General features: G+C 35.2%; 1 protein-coding gene across 3 annotated transcripts in view; it reads left to right on the plus strand.

Moving 5' to 3' along the window:
* Positions 1–20,447, plus strand: part of ROCK2 (Rho associated coiled-coil containing protein kinase 2) — a 103,302-nt gene that overhangs the window by 60,840 nt on the left and 22,015 nt on the right. For all 3 annotated transcript variants that reach the window (XM_041477905.1, XM_041477907.1, XM_041477908.1), the window contains exons 6-24: positions 3,784–3,928; positions 6,284–6,422; positions 8,070–8,161; positions 8,974–9,133; positions 9,710–9,773; positions 11,531–11,610; positions 12,010–12,058; positions 12,795–12,930; positions 13,059–13,150; positions 13,404–13,650; positions 13,982–14,088; positions 14,830–14,989; positions 15,663–15,823; positions 16,217–16,401; positions 17,564–17,633; positions 18,949–19,052; positions 19,168–19,354; positions 19,703–19,796; positions 19,912–20,006. In XM_041477905.1, coding sequence (XP_041333839.1) covers positions 3,784–3,928; positions 6,284–6,422; positions 8,070–8,161; positions 8,974–9,133; positions 9,710–9,773; positions 11,531–11,610; positions 12,010–12,058; positions 12,795–12,930; positions 13,059–13,150; positions 13,404–13,650; positions 13,982–14,088; positions 14,830–14,989; positions 15,663–15,823; positions 16,217–16,401; positions 17,564–17,633; positions 18,949–19,052; positions 19,168–19,354; positions 19,703–19,796; positions 19,912–20,006 — 2,367 coding nt within the window. The remainder of the gene's footprint in view (positions 1–3,783; positions 3,929–6,283; positions 6,423–8,069; positions 8,162–8,973; positions 9,134–9,709; positions 9,774–11,530; positions 11,611–12,009; positions 12,059–12,794; positions 12,931–13,058; positions 13,151–13,403; positions 13,651–13,981; positions 14,089–14,829; positions 14,990–15,662; positions 15,824–16,216; positions 16,402–17,563; positions 17,634–18,948; positions 19,053–19,167; positions 19,355–19,702; positions 19,797–19,911; positions 20,007–20,447) is intronic.

A 20,447-nucleotide genomic window follows, 5' to 3' on the forward strand; every position in this document is an offset into this window, starting at 1 on the left:
CTTCAGTTTTGGTGATGTTGTATTTGTTAGTCTAAAGGCAGAGATAATATGTACCTCCATTTTGTTAATTTACTTTCCTGTATTTTAGAGGACAGCATTTACTTAATTGAAAAAATCAAAAGTAGTACTTGGTCTCTTAATTGTAATTAGATTGTAATGTCTTAAAAGAATCTGTTGTTTGTTGGAAGTGACAACAAAAAAGCATCAAAAAGCTCACAATATAAATCTACCAAAAAAAGGTGATCCTCTGTGGTATTTTAGGGGCCTCAGAAATGGTGGACCTATACCTTTTATGATGGTATTGTAAATGTGACAAATGCATCCGTGTTTCTCATAAAGTTATAGTGAGCTCCACTTTAGACCAGGCATCATCAATGGACCAGTGATCTCCTAGAGAAGTTAACTTTCTAAAGGACTAAATTTTAAGTTCCTTGTGTTTCTCACAGTCAGTGGAATGGCAAAAATTTTTTGTACAGGAAGCTTTAGAAGTTTGAGAAGCTTTCTACAGGAAGCTTTTAGAAGTTGAGAGGTTCTGGATTGTCTCCAAATCTCATGCTACTTCTTACAAAACATGAACACATCCCAGCTGTGTAAATATAATATTGATGTTGGCAGACTGATTTGTAAAAAATATATGCTTACCCAATACTTATTTATTTTTTGGATTTGGATCTCTTTTAGCAGTAGTGAGCATTAGCATCTTCCTTATGCTGTTGAAAACCTAGAAAAATTTTGCTGCCATTTGTTGAGGGATTTTTCTGACCTTTGCTGTGGAATTGTGTTCAGTGTTTGCTTAAGTCAGCCAGGCCAGGCCAGAACAGACACTTGCAGCAGAATTTCTCCTTATCATTTTGTAAAGAGTTGCTAAGTGTTTTAATGATCTTTCCCAGCATAAAAGGAACTGTTCTGGTTTTGTAACTCATTTGTGATAATTGGGCGTTGGTAGCATCGTTTTTCATTGTTTGTCTAGGTTTTTTTAAATTAGTTGGCTAATTTAAAATCTGCATCAAAGTGAGTATTTCTGTTGTTGAATAAAGAATGGCATTAGACTCAAACATTGAGTAGGATTTGTGGTTCCTGTTTTTGGTATTTAGGTATATTAGGTATATTAGGTAGACCAGGGTAGGGTTCACCAGTCTGTCTAATCCTCAGGTGTTGTGTAAGAGCTGAAATGGCAGCTGGCTTTGGTTGGTATCGCAGGGCCAGAAGCTCCCAGTGTTGCCATGCTCAGCACTCTCCTGTGCTCACTGAGCTTTCAGCAGAGCATCGATTCAGAGAGTATCTGTTGAAAAAGATGTGACCAAAAGAAGGGATGTTTGCCACTTGGGATTATTGCCTCAGCCCAGGCAGTTCAGCTGAACGAAGGAGTGTTTTCCTCTTTTTGGAACTCAGCTTCTTTCTCACTGAAGCTTGTCCAGTGAAAAGGACTCTGTTGGATCCTTCCTGCCTCGGTGCATTCTCTGCTCTTAACACCTGATGTGTGTGGTCCTCGTGTTTCCACACAAACACCCTCCAGATCTTGTTTACTGGAGGGAACTTCCTGAGGGAGTGAAAGCCTGATTGTCAGCCTTGGTTCAAGACAGCAAGTCCTTCAGGTTTGATGGAGATCCTCCTGAAGATGAAACCTGAATTGCTTTGTCTTCAGTAATAAAATAATGTGGAATGATGCTGGGAAGCATGACAGCCTCACCTCCAAGTTGTCAGGATCTGCAAGAGCACTGCTGTGTCTCCTGGACAGCCTGTTTTTTAAGATTGTGCACTGCACTGTACATCTCTCACGTATCTGCAGGAGATGAGTTCCAAGGTCCACCATGATCTTTTGAGGTGATGAGAAAAGTTTCAGGTAAAACACTGGCCTGAGACTCCTGACAGGAAGCTTTGCATGACAACTGTTACAGTAAGAATGCTACTCAGGCAGAGAGGCTGTGTTTGAAACACAGGAGTAACACATTGCCCAGAGAAAACAGCACCATTTAAGTCTCTTCAGAATGAAGGGACTGCCAAGGTGCCCTGTACTGGACAGAGAGCATGTCCCTGTTTACTCAACTTTGATGCCAGAGACCACAGGCTGACTGTGGTATTAAAGGTATCCAGTACTTAAAAATACATACAGAACAACACCAAAAGTTCTTTGAAAGAAGTGTGTAAATGAGCAGAACAGAAATCTGGGAATTTCATAATCAGGTGATAATGGGCCAACCTCCTGAAGGACTTGGTAGAATCCCCATTTTGTAATGCAGTCCCACAGGGTGTTAGATAATCTTTTATCAGCTCCTTTTCCTTTGACTGGTTGAGTTAGATGATCTTTCAGGCCCCTTCCGAGCCAGGCTGTTCTGTGATCTGTAAATGCATTTCTAGGTTAGTTCCTGAGACAGAAGGTAGAGAGTTTTATGGGGAATAAATAGAAGCAGCTTCATGTGCTTCAGAGAGCAATGGCCCATTGAGCCTGGTGTTAACATGCAAAGGCTTCTCTTACTGTAGAAGTATTTCTTTGTTCTACTGTTCAATTCTTTGGCCTGCTCTTCGTCTCTTCATTCTGGAACTGAGAATTTAAAATTCCTTCAGGTTTCAGTTTTAGCATGGAGTCATAGAAGATAGGCACTTGCCAGCAGGACATTTGAAGTATTCCATAGGTCTTTACAGTATGCAGTCATCCCTTTAGTTTTTGCCTGCTGGTTCATGACTTTCTGGATTCTGTTTTAGTACAGAAATAAACGCTTTTCACAGTTCATATTGTATATGAGAAAGAATTTTGTCATGTGGTGTCTAAATTTTGTGTATCAGTACAATTCCAAAATCAAATGGTTCTCTTATTTTATTTAACTATGTATTTTGAACTCAGTTGTTGCTACTAATGTTTTGTATTAATATTCAAAATTAATATATTAATTTGCCATTCATGCTGATGGCAAATGCACAAAAAACCTTTGTAAAATGGTTTAGATAAAACTTCGGATTAGGAAACAGAATAAAAGATGAGTGTATTTTTGGTACTTCTCTAACTTCATCCAGGATTTCATTTCATTCATCCATCTGGTCTCAGGAGAGAATTCAGTGAATTTCATTAAAGGAAACAAGACTTATAACTCTGAATCAGAATGATGGCAGAGCTGATTGATTCTTCTGCATCACTCATTCCCTACATTTTTAGTTTCTCAGTGTGAAGCGGAGTATGAGAAATCATTTCATTGATACAATTGTGGTAATATGTTAATAAAAAAAATAAAGCTATTGCTATTCTTTAAAATATTGCTATTCTTTAAAATATTGCTATTCTTTAAAAATAGCTTCTCCTTTTATTCTTCTTTCTATATATAAACATAAGCAAAGCGTGTATAAAAAATTACCTATAATTTGATTTATTGGCTGAATTAGACAAAATTGTTATGTATCTGCTTTGTAGGCCTAGAATTCGTAACTTGTCAAAATTATTCTAAAATTTGTCCCTGAATTCAATGAGGAAAGGAGCAGTCTGGTACGCTGTGTACCTTCATATTAAAACCAATGGTAAAAATAATAAAATTGCTGAATTTTGAGAAGATGAAGTAAAGAAAAATACTATGGAGTAGGCAGGGGTAAGGACATTACCAAGAAATGTCATTTCAATACACATTGCTTCTTGAATTATAATTAGTCTTTAAAACACACTCCTGAAACCAAGTATTTTCGGCTATATTTTTGATGGTTTTCTGTCCTACTAACAGAGGAATTGGTTAGAGAGGTGCTCAGAAGGCCCTTGAGCTGAGCTTGAGCTGAGCCTTTTGTGTTGTTGCTGTTGTCCAGACAGGAATGGTGCGCTGCGACACAGCTGTGGGGACTCCCGACTACATCTCGCCAGAAGTCCTGAAATCGCAGGGGGGCGACGGCTATTATGGACGGGAATGTGACTGGTGGTCTGTAGGGGTTTTCCTTTTTGAGATGTTAGTTGGTAAGTAATGATTTCTTCTGCTAATGAGATATCATTGAGTCTTTGCTGTGCCTTTAGCTGCACTTTGCTGCATGGAGGCTGCTCGTACCTCTCTGACAGCTTCTGACTTGCTGTGGCTCACTGCTGTTCTCTTTGCTCTCTGTCACTCTGGTGATGTGACAGCTGTTTGCGTGCTTGCTCAGTGATTAGTTCCCTGACTTGGTTCAGCTTAAAACTAATTCTTAGAATAGTTTTAACTGGGGTCAGCTACCTCACCGCATTTGTGCCACCTCAGGCAGGATTGAGTTTGCAGGGACACAGGAGAAGAGAGGAATGGCGAGGGCAGGCCTGCTCTTTTCTTTTGTCCTTTACCACAGCACATCAGTGTCTTCTGTTAGGTCAAAGTGTGGAAGTATGGCTCGATTCTTTCTTTTGTGCTTGAGTCAGGATTTTCTAGTAAAATTCACTGGACTACTATGGCAACAAACATAGAATATAATCTATTAAGGACATGAGTCATCTGCATCTTAAAATATAGTGAGGATCAGTATGATAGTCTGGTAGCAAAATACTGATTATGAAAGCATGTAATTGAGCATACAATTTTAAAAATCAGCATTTTCTGGGAATATTGCAGATTTGATGTTTCTGGTATGCTGAGACAGGAAATACACTTAAACGTATGATGCTGTTACTATTTCCAACTCATTCAGAATTACAGCATTTTGACTTTAAGAATGTGTGGTTTAATAGTCTCTCATGAACAATTTTAGCAGTAAATAAAATTATTCTGTTCTTGAAATATTGGGCATAGCTGTCCAGAATGTTTTCTCAGCATTTCAGAGCCTCTCTTTTTTTCCTCCCTGTATCTAGGAGGAAAATATTACTTAATTCCTCCATATCCCACATATTGGTAGAAAGTATCTGTTTTTATCTGTACTTAGTATCAGATTCGGGCTATGGTCTTCTAAAACTTTGCACTTCTAAGAAAGCACAGAAACAGTTTTGTTATTCTGGTTTTGATAAAGCCGCAGAACTAATGAAAATGGTAATTTTATTATGAAAATGAAAATTTTATTGTGTGCTTAACTAAACCGTAAAATGTTGGTCATGGGATGAATCCTAACTTTAGTTCAGTGTCTTAAGATAGTTTTGAGGTGTGGCCAAAATCAAAGCTGTTTCCAAGACAGAAGAGGAAGCTTGGGAAAGAGGGAGGCAGCAGCAAATATCAGTGATTCCCAGCTGCAATGCTCTGGCATGGCAACCTAATAAATTTACTGAAAGTCTAGAAGTTAAATTCAAGCTGGTGTGTACTACTTTCTTAGTTTTCTATAAAATGACAGAAAGAGACAAAAGTTGGGATTGTTCTTTCAAAAGCAGAATGGTTGTTGTCCAGTGGTGTGTTTACATTTTTTCATGTTTGTGGCTTTGGAGGTGCTCGGTTCCTAGCTGAAGGCTGCGGCCTGCGATGCCGGGTGATTCCTGCCTGCACGCAGCACACCAGAACCCAGGAGAGAGCCCAGCTCACGTTCACTTTGTTCACCTTCTCTATTAAACCTGTAGATTAGCTGGGAGAAAGGATTCCTGTGAAAGTTGCAGCTTCTTGATTACAGACTCAAACCATTTGTATGTTAACAATGTTGCCAGTTAATTTGATTGTCAGTTGCCTCTATCACAGCCTATTCTTTTCACTTGCCCCAGTTTTACCTTTCTTAAGTCTAGTTCCTTTGCAAATATCTGTAACTACAGCCTAGGCTGGAAACCTCTGGGTAAGAAAAGTCAATTATTTTAAAAGCCACCTTCCATGTTAATATGAGCACTCAAGCTGATGTAATTTGTCAGTCAACAAGATTTATTAATATGGGTTTAACAGTGTGGTAACACACTGGGAAGGCTCCTACTTAGAGCTGACATGCCTTAGGGAGGATAGACCTGTGGGCCTCTGAAATGATCTTCAGAGAGCTTTGGTGGATTCCTTCCAACAAATGTGCATGAGCAAGTCTTTAATGAGTTTTGGTCCATTTTACCCTTGGAATGTTTAAAGATTGATTCATATGGGTGTCGGCCATTGTGTAAATTAGAAAATATATTGAGGGCTTTAAGGCAGAACAAAAGATGTAATTCACCAGGCAAAATTTTGGTAGTGATAGACCGGATGGAAAATTGTGTAGTTTGTAACACAGACATTTTAGGGAAGGAATATTTTTAGTAGTATGCATTATTTGTACAATGTGTGTCCAAATTTTTTCTTTTTCTTAATAAAAGACTCTTCTAGGTAAACTGCTTGTAGACTTTTCATTATCTCTTCTGTCTTACTCGACTCACATAACTTAAACATGATGTAAAATCACAGCCAATTCACTATTTTATTTTCAGGCGATACTCCTTTTTATGCAGACTCGCTAGTAGGAACATACAGTAAAATTATGGATCATAAGAACTCATTGCATTTCCCTGATGATGTGGAAATCTCTAAGCATGCAAAGAACCTTATCTGTGCCTTTTTAACTGATAGGTAAGTGCACATACTGTTCTGGCACTGTTTTTTATTTTGGATGGTACATTGTAAAAATTAATTCCTTCTCCTACTTCTCCTGATCTCTGTTCAAATCTCTTCTGCCAAACCTCCTGTTCTCTAGTTTTTCTTTTGAGGTGTTTTTTCCAGGTATTGTATTTTATTTCTATGAGCAGTTCTGACAGCTCTTGTTAACTACAAAGTTTGTGCTGGACAAATCCTTCCAATTGCACTAACAAACTTGTAAGGCTGAAAGTAATTCGTAACCTCCAAGGCAAGGACAAAATTGTTTTGCTCAATGTCTTATGTGGGTGTGACTTAAAAAAAGTGGAAGGAAATACTTTTCTGAAAGTAAGCATGTATTTACTGATTTTTTTTTTTCATTTGCTTTGTTGCATTAATTGGTAAATATAGTTAACAAACCTGCAAGGTTGTTGTTTTGGCTACCAAAAAATATCCTAGAAGTTTCCCGTGATGGAACTAAGCCACTTACTGAAGTTAAGCTATGTAAGCTTGTTCTTGACCTGAACACTTACATTTTGCTTACTTTCAGAAAGCAGAGATAATCTTCAATTTTACTGATTTAAAAGAACAACAGTGTAGGTCCACAGTTAGCTCTGGATCGATGATGCCTTCTTGTGCTTTCCTGTGATCACCTAACTTGGCTGGAGCAGGGCATCCAGCTGCTATAGAAGGAGGAATTAGGAAAACAAAGTGCCTTATAATGGGTTTTGCATTCAAAGAGAGATTGTTTGCTCTACTGAGCAAGCCTGCGGTTGGTCAGGAAGGATGTGCTTTATTTAACAGCATTTTTCAGCCTTAGTAGCTGAAGGGTAGAGAGAAAATATAATTAGAATTTAATAGTGTAAATGTAGTAAGGTGGACTTCTACTACGTGTGTCCCTCTTCCTGTTTATGTTTAACACAGGGCTCGAGCAATTTATTTGAAACAGATGCTGCGTGATCACTGCTGAAGCACTTAAAGAAGGACTAAACATTGACCCTGATTTATGGCTTCTTTTCCATGCATTGTTTTTATGTCCTGTTCTTGTACATAGTTTCAAGACAGACTCCTCTGTTCAAACTAAAAGTTTCTTGTTGCATTTAAGATTTACTTCGTGGCAAATATCAGCAAGAGACGTGTCAGGGTTAGTTGTGGGGCAGAGGATGGAATTCTTAGAATATTTATTTTAGTCCAGCTTTGAATAACTGTTCTGTGCAGCAAGTCAGACCTTCCTTCACTTGCGTCTTACGGTCTGTCATGTGGTTTGGCAGACACGAAAGTTCTGCAGTTTTATTTCCCCCAAGGGTGTTGAGTTTTTGTTTGTGTTTTTAGTTTTTTCTTAGTTTTTGCCTCAGTGCTCGCTTTCTTGCTTTACTCCCCACGTGGCAGACTCCAGATTCTGGACTTTTTAGCAGTCACAGGCAGAGTGCATGCTAAGAATCAGTAAATTTTATATAAGAAACTACAGATTAGTGGTTGGTGGTTTTTCAATTTTGTTTCTGTTTGACCATTAGTGTGGTTAACATAGACAATCTGTACTGAAAGTTTCATTGCTGCTTATGGACAAGTCAGAATTTTTAAAAAATTTAAAAAAACCAAAACAAAAGCAGCTATTTTTGTGACTCTGGATTAATTGTTGTTTAGGGATGTGCGACTTGGGAGAAATGGGGTTGAAGAAATAAAGCATCACCCTTTCTTCAGAAGTGATCAGTGGAACTGGGACAACATTCGAGAGAGTAAGTAAATCAGGTTAAAAGTTCTATTTTATTCAGCATTTATAATAGTAGAAATGAAAAAAACTTCCGGTTGTATAAACAAAGTAATTTCTGACTATCAAGAATCCTGCTGAAACACTCATTTTTATCACTTGTATTATAAAATCTTAGATGAGGGAGGGTTAATAAATATGCATTTTTCCTACTGGAATTACCTCACCTTTATCGTGTTTTTAATGTAGAAGTTTCAATTTTAAACAATGGAATTGGAGGGTTCAAAATTTTAACTAAAAGGAATGCATGTTAGGTTCTGTTTCTCTGGTGGTTTTTTTTGTTCTTTTGAGATTTTTTTTTGGTTTTCTTTCATTTTTCTTTTAATCTTCTGGTAGTTAAGACAGTAGTTTGACAGTGGTCCTGTGAGTTTTACTGTAAGTTTTTTCATGTAAGGTATTGAGAACATGATCACTTTAGGTAAAAAAGCAAAGTATGTCAGTTCTTATAAGCATGTCATAACTTCTAAAGTTATATATTTACTAAGAAGTTTAAAAATTATTATTGCAGTTGAAGTTATATTCTCAAATGTGATTACCTGAGCAAATATGTCTTGCAATACTAGATGGTCTATGCATTAGGCAATGAATACAAAAATAGATTGCTCTAGAAAAAATTGTTCATAGTAATATTTCCAGATCTGCTGTCTAGTTAATATGTATTTAACTCGAAGTTGTTTAAGGACAACATATAAGACAGTCTTTTAACACTAGAGAGATACCTGTATATAGCAAGTGACTGAGTCTTGGAGTGAAATGCATCTTTTTTCCCCCTTTTTATAGCTGCTGCTCCTGTTGTTCCTGAGCTTAGCAGTGATATAGATAGCAGTAATTTTGATGACATTGAGGACGACAAGGGAGACGTGGAGACCTTTCCGATCCCCAAAGCCTTCGTGGGAAACCAGCTGCCTTTTATAGGATTTACCTATTACAGAGACAATTTGTATGTGATACTTTAATATGCATTTTTAAAAACATACCTGCACATTTTTTTCTTATATTCTTTCTTTTTTTCACTCTAAATACATAATTTGTTCCTTGCATTATATTAATTTATGTCCAGTTGTGAAGATACAAAATGCAAAGTTTGAGTAAAATAATTTGTTACTCTTTCAATTATTTCAATAACTCTGATTAAACAGTGTATTTTTATATGCACAAAATTATACAATCTCTTAAAAAATCAGTTCGGGTTAAAATTCTGATAGATTTGTAATTTTTTTTCTAAAATTGCTTTTTATTAGTTATTTTAGAAGAAAGCTTACACAGCATAATAACTTTCTAGAATTCATCTTGAATAATCAAGAAATAATTGTATGAATTAAAAAATTCAAGCTGCTGTAGTTTTGGAAACATTCTGTTAAGGAACAATTCAAATCAGAAAGATGCACTAACACCAAAATGAAACAAGCAGCATGGGACAAATTGAGATTTGAGAGAATAGATTAAAATGGCAAGGTTGCCAGAGTTGTTGAAAACTTGAGTAAGAGCTGGAGGGATTTGTTTTTGTTTTTGACAGGTTGCTAAGTGACTCCTCTCAGTCTTGCAGAGAAAATGAATCTGTGCAATCTAGTAAAAATGAGGTTAGTGCCTTTTTTCCTTAGTATTAATGGGATGATTAACTAATTTTATTAAGTTTGTTAAGAAAAGACAAAGTCTAAAATAAGTGTTGAAATAGTTTTGTGGAGAGCTCTTTGTCTTTTAATGATCCTCAATAAAAATGATATTTTCTGTTTACAGGACAGTAAAGAGGTAAGTATAGTATCTGAATTATGAAAGGAATAAAAAAATCCTTCGTAATTTTATGTGAATGTGAAGTATCTTTAATATTTATTCACCAAATTGTTAGCAGTAAACCAGTTGTATTTTGAAGCAGTTGTAATCAAGTGTTAAGGTACAGTAGTATAAAGATAAATTAATACAGATTTTTCTCAAACTCTTTTTGCATCCAGAATTTGTTTGGAAAGCCAATGTGTGAGCCTCTGTTTCCTACAGACAGCGTTACTCTTGTGAAGGTCCCACACTTGCATTAATGATTCATGACTGATTTATTCAGAGTTTGAAAAAGTAAATTGTCACCTGCAGGGATAAAGGAATGTTTAAATCATACTCCAGTTGGAGCATATGGGGCTTGTTTATCCAGCTTTTGAAGATTGACAAATGAATTTAAATTTGCATGACAGGAAAAGCAATGGTATTTTCATATACTTACTTCATTATGTTACTAAAATATTTGTATTTTTCAAGTGTAGGTAGTATGTTGTTAACATTTGTTAAAACTTATAATTCCTTTTCAAAGTTTAAAAAATACATAAAGGAAATGCATTATGTATTGATCAGATAAATTTAAATGCACAACATTATTAGACTCCACTTCCTTCCTGTCATTGATGAACAGATGAATAGTTTTAGACTTCACCTTTTAAATAGAAATGGTACTGCTGTTTAAAATACATATGGTCGCATTCATGATGTTTGCTTTATGTTGTGTTAGTAAATGCAGATGGTAAAATTTTGCATTTCACTTCTGACAACTTATTTTATTTGTATTTTCTCAAGCAACAAATCTCCGGTTTTGATGTCCTTGTCAATGTTCCTGTTGTGGAAATCTGCTAATTGTAACAGTTATGAAGTGTTTTGGAAAACCACATTTTTATATTTCATGTTTGGGGGGTAGAGGAGGAGGAGGAAGGGAGGAAAATAAATGTGTTTGAAAGCCTGAAGTCATGAGATTAATCCAAAATTTATTATTTATAATTTATTTCATTAATATTTGCATACTGGACTCACAATTATTTCTTTAAAATATTTCAGTAAGCAAACCAAAGCATTTCCAAAGTGTTCATTAGCTTCGAAGGTGTGAGACTAAGAAATTCTTCTTTATGTGAGGTCATTCAACATGTTTAGCCATATTATCTAATATTGTCCAATTTGGTCATGTACACCCCTTTTTTATTTTTTCATTTCATTTAGAAAATGCTATCCAAAAACATCTGCTCCAGTGGAAAGTCTCTGGCTACAGAGCACAACAAAGGGCCGGTAACAATGTTTTTTGCCCATATAAATTTAATGACTCACAATCTGTGGCACTTAATTCTGTGATGGTTCAATTCAATTCAGTATGCAGCAAATTTTGTTGCTATAAATCCGTATATTTAAAATTATCACAATTAATACCTTGTAAAGATGTAACCTTCTAGTAATGGTTTTAAAATAATATACTGGAAAATTGAATTAATTTTCCTCGCTTTCCCTTATTTTTTATTTAATTGAATTGCATTTGTTTTCTGTGGAAGTATATTTTTATATGTGGGCTATGCTTTTTTGACATTTTTCACAGTTTCAGAAAAAACTAAGCAAGCTAGAAGAACAGCTCAGTAATGAATTACAAGCCAAAGATGAACTAGAACAGAAGTACAGGTGAGAATGTTTCAACATGTTTGGTATGTTTATAAAGATGTTTCATTAGACCTTTTGTTTTTGAATGCTTAAAAGCATTTTAATCCACTTTGGGGATTCCCAGCTTTGCTAGCAGACCTTGCTGTAAGTTGCTGGCTTAATTCTTACTACTCCTGTGAGTACTGGGGTGGTTTTCTGGGGTTTTGTTGAGGGTTTTTTTTTGCTTTAACTCCCTATAAGAATCTCACTGTTTAGTGATTTCACCAGTCCTTTGAGGTTTCATGTTTTTACTTAAAATAGGATATCTTGCATAAAAATAATGAGACAAAAGCACCTTACATAAAAATAGTGTAACACATCCAAACATTCTAATTTCTGTATTATCAGCAGGATTTAAAATTATTTTTCAAATTTGTTCAGGTCTACAAGTGTTCGTTTAGAGAAGATAGCAAAAGAGCTCGATGAAGAGGTAAGGCCATAGATTTCTTACTGGAATTAGAACTTTAACGTTTGTGCGTAGATTTTCCCCTTCAATAACAGCAAATTGCTTTTGAGTAGCTGTATATTTTATAGCAAATAACTCCAGTTGATTTTTTGGTGTTCACAAGCATGAAATTGTTGTCACTGCTAAAATATTTTTAATTATGATTTCTGTACTGTAACTGCTCATTCCTTTCTAGAACTGGATTTTTACCATATTTTTAAATTGGCAGACAGCACGACACAAGTATCCCATACATATTTTAAAAACTGAAGGTGTGAGAGTAGTGTTTCCAGAGAAGGAAGCCCATGCTTTGGATTGTTTGGTGTTAGTAAAAGGACCCTATTTCTTGCCCAGCTTTGCACCTTACTGCTTCTGCAAATTTGGATGTGGCTGTGTACAACTTAATGTATGGCTCATGCAGGTGCATGTCAAGACCTTACCTTTACATGTATGTTTCTCTGCTTCCAGAGTGACTGCTTAGGCAGGTCTACCAGGTTTGTCAAATCCAGATGATCAAACAGTATTTAAATTGCAAAGCTCCTGGCCATAGACATCCTGGGCTGGATTTGACCACGTGCTCTGATACGTAGTATTTGCAGCAGGCAGATGGACTGGCTTCCTCCATTACAGACTAAACTGAGTGCAAGAGTTGTGTTTCTATCGTAAAAGAATACCACTCCTGTGTGTGTAATTAGTGGTGTATTTTTTTAAATTTATCCAGATAACTTCAAGGAAGAATGTAGAGTCTGCAGTCAGGCAGTTAGAGAGAGAGAAAGCTCTTCTTCAGCATAAGAATACAGAATACCAGAGGAAAGCAGAACATGAAGCAGATAAGAAACGCAATTTGGAAAATGAGGGTATGTTGAACCATGCTTGAAGGTTTCATTTTGATGTGGGTTTTTAATACTTAAAATAAATTAATTATAGTTCCAGTTCAAGTGTTTTCATGATAGTGATTAACAATGTTGAATTGTTTTTATTGCAGTTAACAGTTTGAAAGACCAACTCGAAGATTTAAAAAAGAGGAATCAGAACTCTCAAATATCAAATGAAAAAATTAATCAACTGCAAAGACAGGTATGTCAGCTTTATATACATAGGTATATTTTAAAATAATCACTGCTTGAAGTACAGATTTTGGTAACAGTGGAGGAATTTGAAATGTGCAGTTGGGTTTTAAAAGCTGTTCTTTCTTGTTAGGTTTTGATGTTCAAAAGTAATCTTAAAATATACTCCTTATTTCTTTAATCCATAAAACGTAGTATTATGTAGTAGAAATAGTGGGATTTATATTTTAATTGTTTCTGAAGTATGTTTTTATCAATCTTAGTTGGATGAAGCCAATTCTTTGCTGCGGTCAGAGTCTGATACTGCAGCCAGGTTAAGGAAGAACCAGACAGAAAGCACAAAGCAAATCCAGCAGCTGGAAATTAATAATAGAGAATTACAAGATAAGAACTGCCTGCTAGAGAATGCAAAACTCAAACTGGAGAAGGAGTATCTCAATCTTCAGTCAGCTCTAGAGTCAGAAAGGAGAGATCGAAGTCATGGATCAGAGATTATCAGCGATTTACAAGGTATTTCTGCAAATCTTCTGAAGTTAAGATTACTTCTTGTTTCTGATGTGGGTGGTGTTATTTGAGTTTCAGACTGTGACTAGGTAAGAGTGCTGTTTTATAAAACATTACATAATTGTGAATAGCATTTAAGAAAAAATGTGTGGTGATACCTATAAAACATTATTGGAAACTTTTAGAATCACCCCAAAAGGAGACATTCTTAATGGTTAGAATTAGAAGTTGTTATATTTTTAAAAATGTTATCTCTGAATAGATAAAATACAGTCTTGTATTTTACACTTGTATTGTACACTGACCACAGCCTCATTAATATTTTGGTAATTTTAAGGTCGAATATCTAGCCTTGAAGAAGAAGTGAAAAATGGAAAGAGTGCATTAGCCAAACTGGAAATGGAGAAAAGACAATTGCAAGAAAAGCTCACAGATTTAGAAAAGGTAACAGCACTGCTAAATGAACATTATTGGTGTTACATTCTTACAGAATTTTTGAATTTGTACTTTTATTATTTGAGACATTGCAACTATACCTATACAAAAAAAATAAGCCTTGTTTTGTTGGTCGTTTTTTTGGTGTGTGGTTTTTTTTTTTGTTTGTTTTTTTTTTGTGTTTGTTTGTTTGTTTGTTTTTGTGTTGGGTTTTTTTTTCTTTTCCAGTTTGAGAAGTGGGGGAAAAAAGACATCATACAATCATGATACATTTTACTGCTGAAGTACTTAAGTACTTAATTATGTACTCGGGTGTGTACCTTAATGTACAGTAGCTAAATTTCATTTAATATGTGGAGTTTTTTTAAACTCTCATTATTGCAAAAAAGAAAAGAACCTCAGCTAATAGGATTTTTTAAACAGATCTTTTACTGAAATAAAAGGCTTGAAAAATTTCTTCAATAAACTTAATCTTTGAGCTGCTCTTACTACGGAATGTTGGTTGTTAAGGCAGTAATTCTGTAATTGTTTGCAACTGGGGATGTCGTTGTCCATTTTTAGAGCACTTTGGCATTCACAAAAAAACATTTATGGAAATGAGTTCTCAGTTCCTTAGCATGAGCTCTCTCTTCTATCCAAGCATCCTTCCAAGCAGCATGTTACTGTTGTTCAAAACTCTGCCACTAACCTGTTGTATTTAATGTTTTATTTCAATGTTATTTTTTGTTATTTTATGTTATTTTTTAACAGGAAAAGAGCAACATGGAAATAGATATGACATATAAATTTAAAGTTATGCAGCAGAACCTTGAACAGGAAGAAGCTGAACATAAAGCCACAAAAGCACGATTAGCAGACAAAAATAAGATCTATGAGTCTATAGAGGAAGCAAAATCTGAAGCCATGAAAGGTATGTATTTGATGTCACAGTTGGACTTAGGTGTGAATTGTACAAAGTAGATAATAAAATCTCTCATTGTGCGCATTCTGGTGCAACTCATGACAACTGAAACATCTTGAAGGCAGGGATAATTGCCAAAAAAATCCAGAAGATGGCTCTTACTTTTGAATTAAATAGCTTATGTTTATTTCAGCTAATTAAAAAGCTACCTACAAATCCTGTGCTTCCAATTGCAGAGCATTCACAAAAAATTTGAGCATGCGGATCTTCAAAAGAAGCAAGAATGATTCAGTAATAATGGCTGAGTCACTTGGCATATCAGGTGCCCAAACAGCTTCAGCTCTTTGATTATATACTATTGTAGTCAGAGCACAGTAGATTTAAATGTTTTATTTTTAAAATTCCACCCGTTTTGTTCGTCTCAGAGGTGTTGCAGATAAACTGGAAGTTGTCTAGAAGCTCAAAAGTAGGAAATAGCTCTGTCAGAAATGCTTGAAAAAGCATCCTCTGGGTGTGTATCTACTGTGAAAATTTTAATTAATCACTTCTAAGTAGTCTTTCTCTTCAGCTTTAAAAGGAAGAAGGTGGCTTATTGTTAGTACAGGGTGGACATCCTCTTTCCTTTGGCTTCCAAAATATGCTGTTTACACTTCACTGATGTCTTATATTTTTTACTTCACAGAAATGGAAAAGAAACTTTTGGAAGAGAGGGCTTTGAAGCAGAAAGTAGAGAATCGGCTGTTGGAAGCTGAGAAGCAGCGCTCCATGTTGGACTGTGATCTCAAACAGTCGCAGCAGAAAATAAATGAGCTCCTTCGGCAAAAGGATATTCTGAGTGAAGATGTAAGGAGCACTGACAGGAGTCTTGAGTCAAACCTTGTTTTCAATGTCTTAGTATTTTTCCTGTTATAGCTGTATTTAGGAATATTTGTGAATGAAAATGGCAAGGAAGTTTTCCTTCTCTGCCCTTGAAACTTTAAAAAGTCTACTTCGTGGAATGTGATGACATTTTCTGATATATTTCAGCATTATTTATGTTAAAAGGTTTGTCCTCTATAGTGGTAAATGTTGTGAGATTGACGTGGAAAAACTAGGTAATTTAATGTGTGCTAATGCCTTTTTTCAGGAAGCAGCTTTGATTTTCCAACAGATATAAAGGAAGTCAATTAGAGACTGTTTAAATGTTGTATTCCTGTATAGATCTGTAAAATTCACAGGTTTCTGTTTCTTTTTCAGGTAAAAAACTTGACATTAAAAATAGAGCAAGAAACACAAAAGCGCTGTCTCACTCAAAATGACCTCAAGATGCAAACACAGCAGGTCAACACCTTGAGAATGTCAGAGAAGCAGTTAAAACAGGAGAATAACCACCTTCAGGAAATCAAATTAAGTCTGGAAAAACAAAACAATGAACTCCGCAAGTATGCTCTATATGTTTTAGTCATGGTATTGATTTAAAATAGTTTTGGAACAAAAGCTGGGAACAAAATTAATTTTAAAAAATTGCTGCAAAGAATATGGTATTCTACAGTGCAAAACTTAATTGTTCTTTAAAATAATTTACAGTGACTCTAAATGTGACTTGCTTAGTGATTCAGCAATGTATAGTTTTGTATTAAAAAGATGTTAGTTATCCTGAAAATCTTAGAAAACACAGCCTAAATACGAGTCTGAAAACTTCAGAGAAACACTTATTTAACTGAAGGTCTAGGTACTTTTTTTTAATAATGTAGGACTTCAGTGAAGAGGAAAGTTACTGGAATTATTAGTCTAGGAGAGGTTATCAGAGTTGGAAATGAATACTGCTGCAGAGCTACAAAGCATAACCATTGGAAATATCTAGTACTACAGATCTTTAAGCACATCTGTTGGACCTTCAGATAGGAGGGTCAGTAGTTCTTCAAGGTCTTACAAGTAGTATTTGCACCTGATAGGAAGTGAGGAAGGAAACAATTTTATTGTTTACATAAAGAACTTTCTTGTGAATGAAAAGACCAGATTACCACACGTATCAGATAAATCTCAATCCTAGCTCCTTTATGACTTTGGATGTTTTGTCTCCCTGTGCTTTGCCTTTCTGTCAGCAAGATGCAGTTAGTCCTGTAGAAGGTGGCCATAATGTGGAACAAAGGCAGAAGTCTTTTCTGCTACATTTCTGTTGTTATGGAACTGACTGTTAAATAACAGATGAATTCAAGAAAATACTCATGTCAAGGAATACCAACATTCACAGACTGCTCTAGCAAACAAGAGACCCAAAACAACCAGTCAGATCAGTGACATTTTACATGGAAATAAGATTCTGTTGGTGGCTGTTTACTTTATCAGTGTCTCTTACCAGTTAAACTTTGTGACACTGTTGTAGTTAGTGAGTTAGCAGTATTAAACTGACTTGTTATTAGTGCAGTATTCTTAGCTGTTCAAGTGAAGAAGAGAGCTGGCACCCAGAGGAAGCTTCAGGTTTAATAGCTGATGATATTTAGGTCAAAAAATTGCTGGAGATCTCAAGAGTGTGAATGCTGTCTTTTCTGTTTACTGCTTTGGAATATCTTCATATCTCTAAAGTATATTCTTCCTTTCTAGGGAACGTCAAGATGCAGATGGACAAATGAAAGAGCTTCAAGACCAGCTTGAAGCTGAGCAGTATTTCTCAGTATGTTTTATGCTGCTTTATTTTTATATTAATCTGTTTACTGAGTATGTTAGCTTTTCTTCTTCCCCCTCAGCCATCAGACATTTCACATGTCTAACTCAAAGCTACTTGTTTTTCTTGTGCCTGTCTCTAGTGTTGTGTGCTGCCTTGATCTTGATCACTGAGCAGCACAAAAGCTGAAAAATGTCTCAGCTTTGTAGGGGAGTTCAGAGTAGGAGTCAAGCAGCTCATTTTTCCACAGTGTGAATAATCTCATGCATGTTTCAAGCCTTTTCCATGCTGTATGATAGAGAAGAGTTGTATTCTCATGTGATGTGACAATACATATGCATCTACAGCTCAGAAGGAAATTTTGCATTATGACCAAACTTGATAGTGATCTGTTGGGAGTTTTTTGTTTATTGTGGCAAGGTGCACCAGAATAAATAGGTGGCATACTTAAAAATCATCATCACTGGCATGTGGAGGTCAATTTTTATTAACAGTGCACAGCCAGTCACACTGCATGAGATGCCAAAATGTTTGTTTCAATATTAACGGAAAATTAAGATTTCCTTGTGGATTTAGGTCAGTGAAGAGAAGGCTTACCTAAAGTTTTATAGATGAAAATGTTACACACATTAAAGGAAAGAAAGGGAGAATTGAGGTCAGTTGACTGCTGTAGATGGGCCAGAGAGACAATCTGTCTTGAAATCCCTGCAGTAAGTACACTTAAAGTCGTCTGTCACTTGACCTGTAGTCAGTCATTTGAATGGACAGAGCAATATAATGTTTCTTTCATTTTCTTCAGAATTCTAAATTTATATTGATTCCATGAAATTTTGAATTTCAAATTATTTTCTAATTGGTTTTTCCCTTATTCCTGTATTTCTTTTTGTTCTTTAACTGTCATATTGGTTTTATGGATTTGTATAATTATAATCTAAACTCCACATGCCTAATTACATGAGACAAAGATTTAAAATAGTGGAAAAAATAATTATTTTCTCTGCTTCTGATACTTCTGATTTTGTACAAAATAGTGATTTTCACATTTAGAGTATCTTTAGCAGTATATATACATACAAAGAAAATGTAAATCATACATCTACCCATTCACAAATATACAAATTAAAAAAGGAAAAACAACAAAGTAAAATAACCAAAACACATTTGTGAATGATGATGACATTTAGATAAGTTTCAAGAAGGCATTGCACAATTATATTCTAATTAGTGTGATTAAGAAACTGCATACTATGTCAACTTGTATAAATTTTGTGGACCTTCAAGAGTATAGAAATCACATAATTTTCTTTCCAATTTTAAATTCTAGACTCTCTATAAGACACAAGTTCGAGAACTTAAAGAAGAATGTGAGGAAAAGACCAAAATTTGTAAAGAAATGCAGCAAAAGATACAAGAGTTACAGGATGAGAGGTAGGTTTTGCTAGTTGGACTACTAATACATAAAGATCAGGATGGCTTTTTGTTGTTTTCTTTCCTCCCTAACCTACCCATTTTAAAGTTAAAAGTATATATCAATAATTTGCAGAGATTCCTTGGCTGCTCAGCTAGAGATTACTTTGACAAAAGCAGATTCGGAACAACTTGCCCGTTCCATTGCTGAAGAACAGTACTCTGATTTGGAAAAAGAGAAGATTATGAAAGAGCTGGAGATTAAAGAGATGATGGCGAGGCATAAACAGGAACTTACTGAGAAAGATGCCACCATAGCCTCAGTGAGTTACATGATCTGTAATTTTGGTAGAGGTTGTACATGAGTTTTATTTGCAGTTTGAGTTATCCACTGCTCTTTAGCAGATTTAGAGATATTCAAGTATACCTAATGTTTTAAAACTATTTATTTCTTATGATTGAAATTCAAGAATCTCTTACTGTGTTTTTTCCATGCATTTCTCTGACCATTCTTTCTTCTGTGCCCCTACCCCTCTTTCAGCAAGTCCTCTTATCCTTATCCTGGTCTCACTCTGCAGCATTTCCTTATGTCTTGTGATGCGGCTTTGTTTGCCAAATGAGTTTTGTTTTGTTACATGGTCACAAGTCCTTTTTTTTTGTTTTTTTTTTAGTTGGAGGAAGCAAATAGGACACTAACTAGTGATGTGGCCAACCTTGCTAATGAGAAAGAAGAACTAAACAATAAACTGAAGGAAGCACAAGAACGTACGTAATCTCAGAACCAAATGTGATTTAAATTGAAACTAGGTTTGTTCTTTAATAATACTATATGCATTTGTCATGAGTTTTCATAGATTTTCTTTTAATTACCTTGCTACAGAAATTACAAAGCTAAAAGAAGAAGAAGCAAATGTAGGAAATATTAAAGCACAATTTGAGAAACAGTTGTTGAATGAAAGAACATTAAAAACCCAGGTAAACAAATACATTCAAATATCATGTAGACACAGTGTTCATGAATCAAATGATTTTTAATAGAATACTTTCCATTATAAACTATTGATATATAGCAGTATTGCTTTATTTGTTTTTGCTCCAAAAGAAAATATATTGGGTTTTTTTTTCCTTCTTCTAAGTAGACTTTCAGTGTAGTGAAACTGGATCCTTATGATTCATAATAGGGGAACTTCTAATCCAGATGTATTCCATTCCAGCAAAAGCCTTCATTTCCGTCAAATGATTTGACATGTTACTGGTTTCAGTCATGATTAACATACCTCTGCAAGTTCTATAAAGACGTACATTTCTGATTTTAATCTAGATTGTTTTTTAGAACAAGTGGCATTTTAATACAAAGACATATTTTGGGTCTGTCTAGTGAAAATGGAAGGGATTATTTAAATGAATGAAAGTGCT

The sequence above is a fragment of the Pyrgilauda ruficollis genome, unplaced genomic scaffold (assembly GCF_017590135.1).
Source record: "Pyrgilauda ruficollis isolate IOZ18807 unplaced genomic scaffold, ASM1759013v1 scaffold42, whole genome shotgun sequence".
NCBI classification, from domain to species: domain Eukaryota; kingdom Metazoa; phylum Chordata; class Aves; order Passeriformes; family Passeridae; genus Pyrgilauda; species Pyrgilauda ruficollis.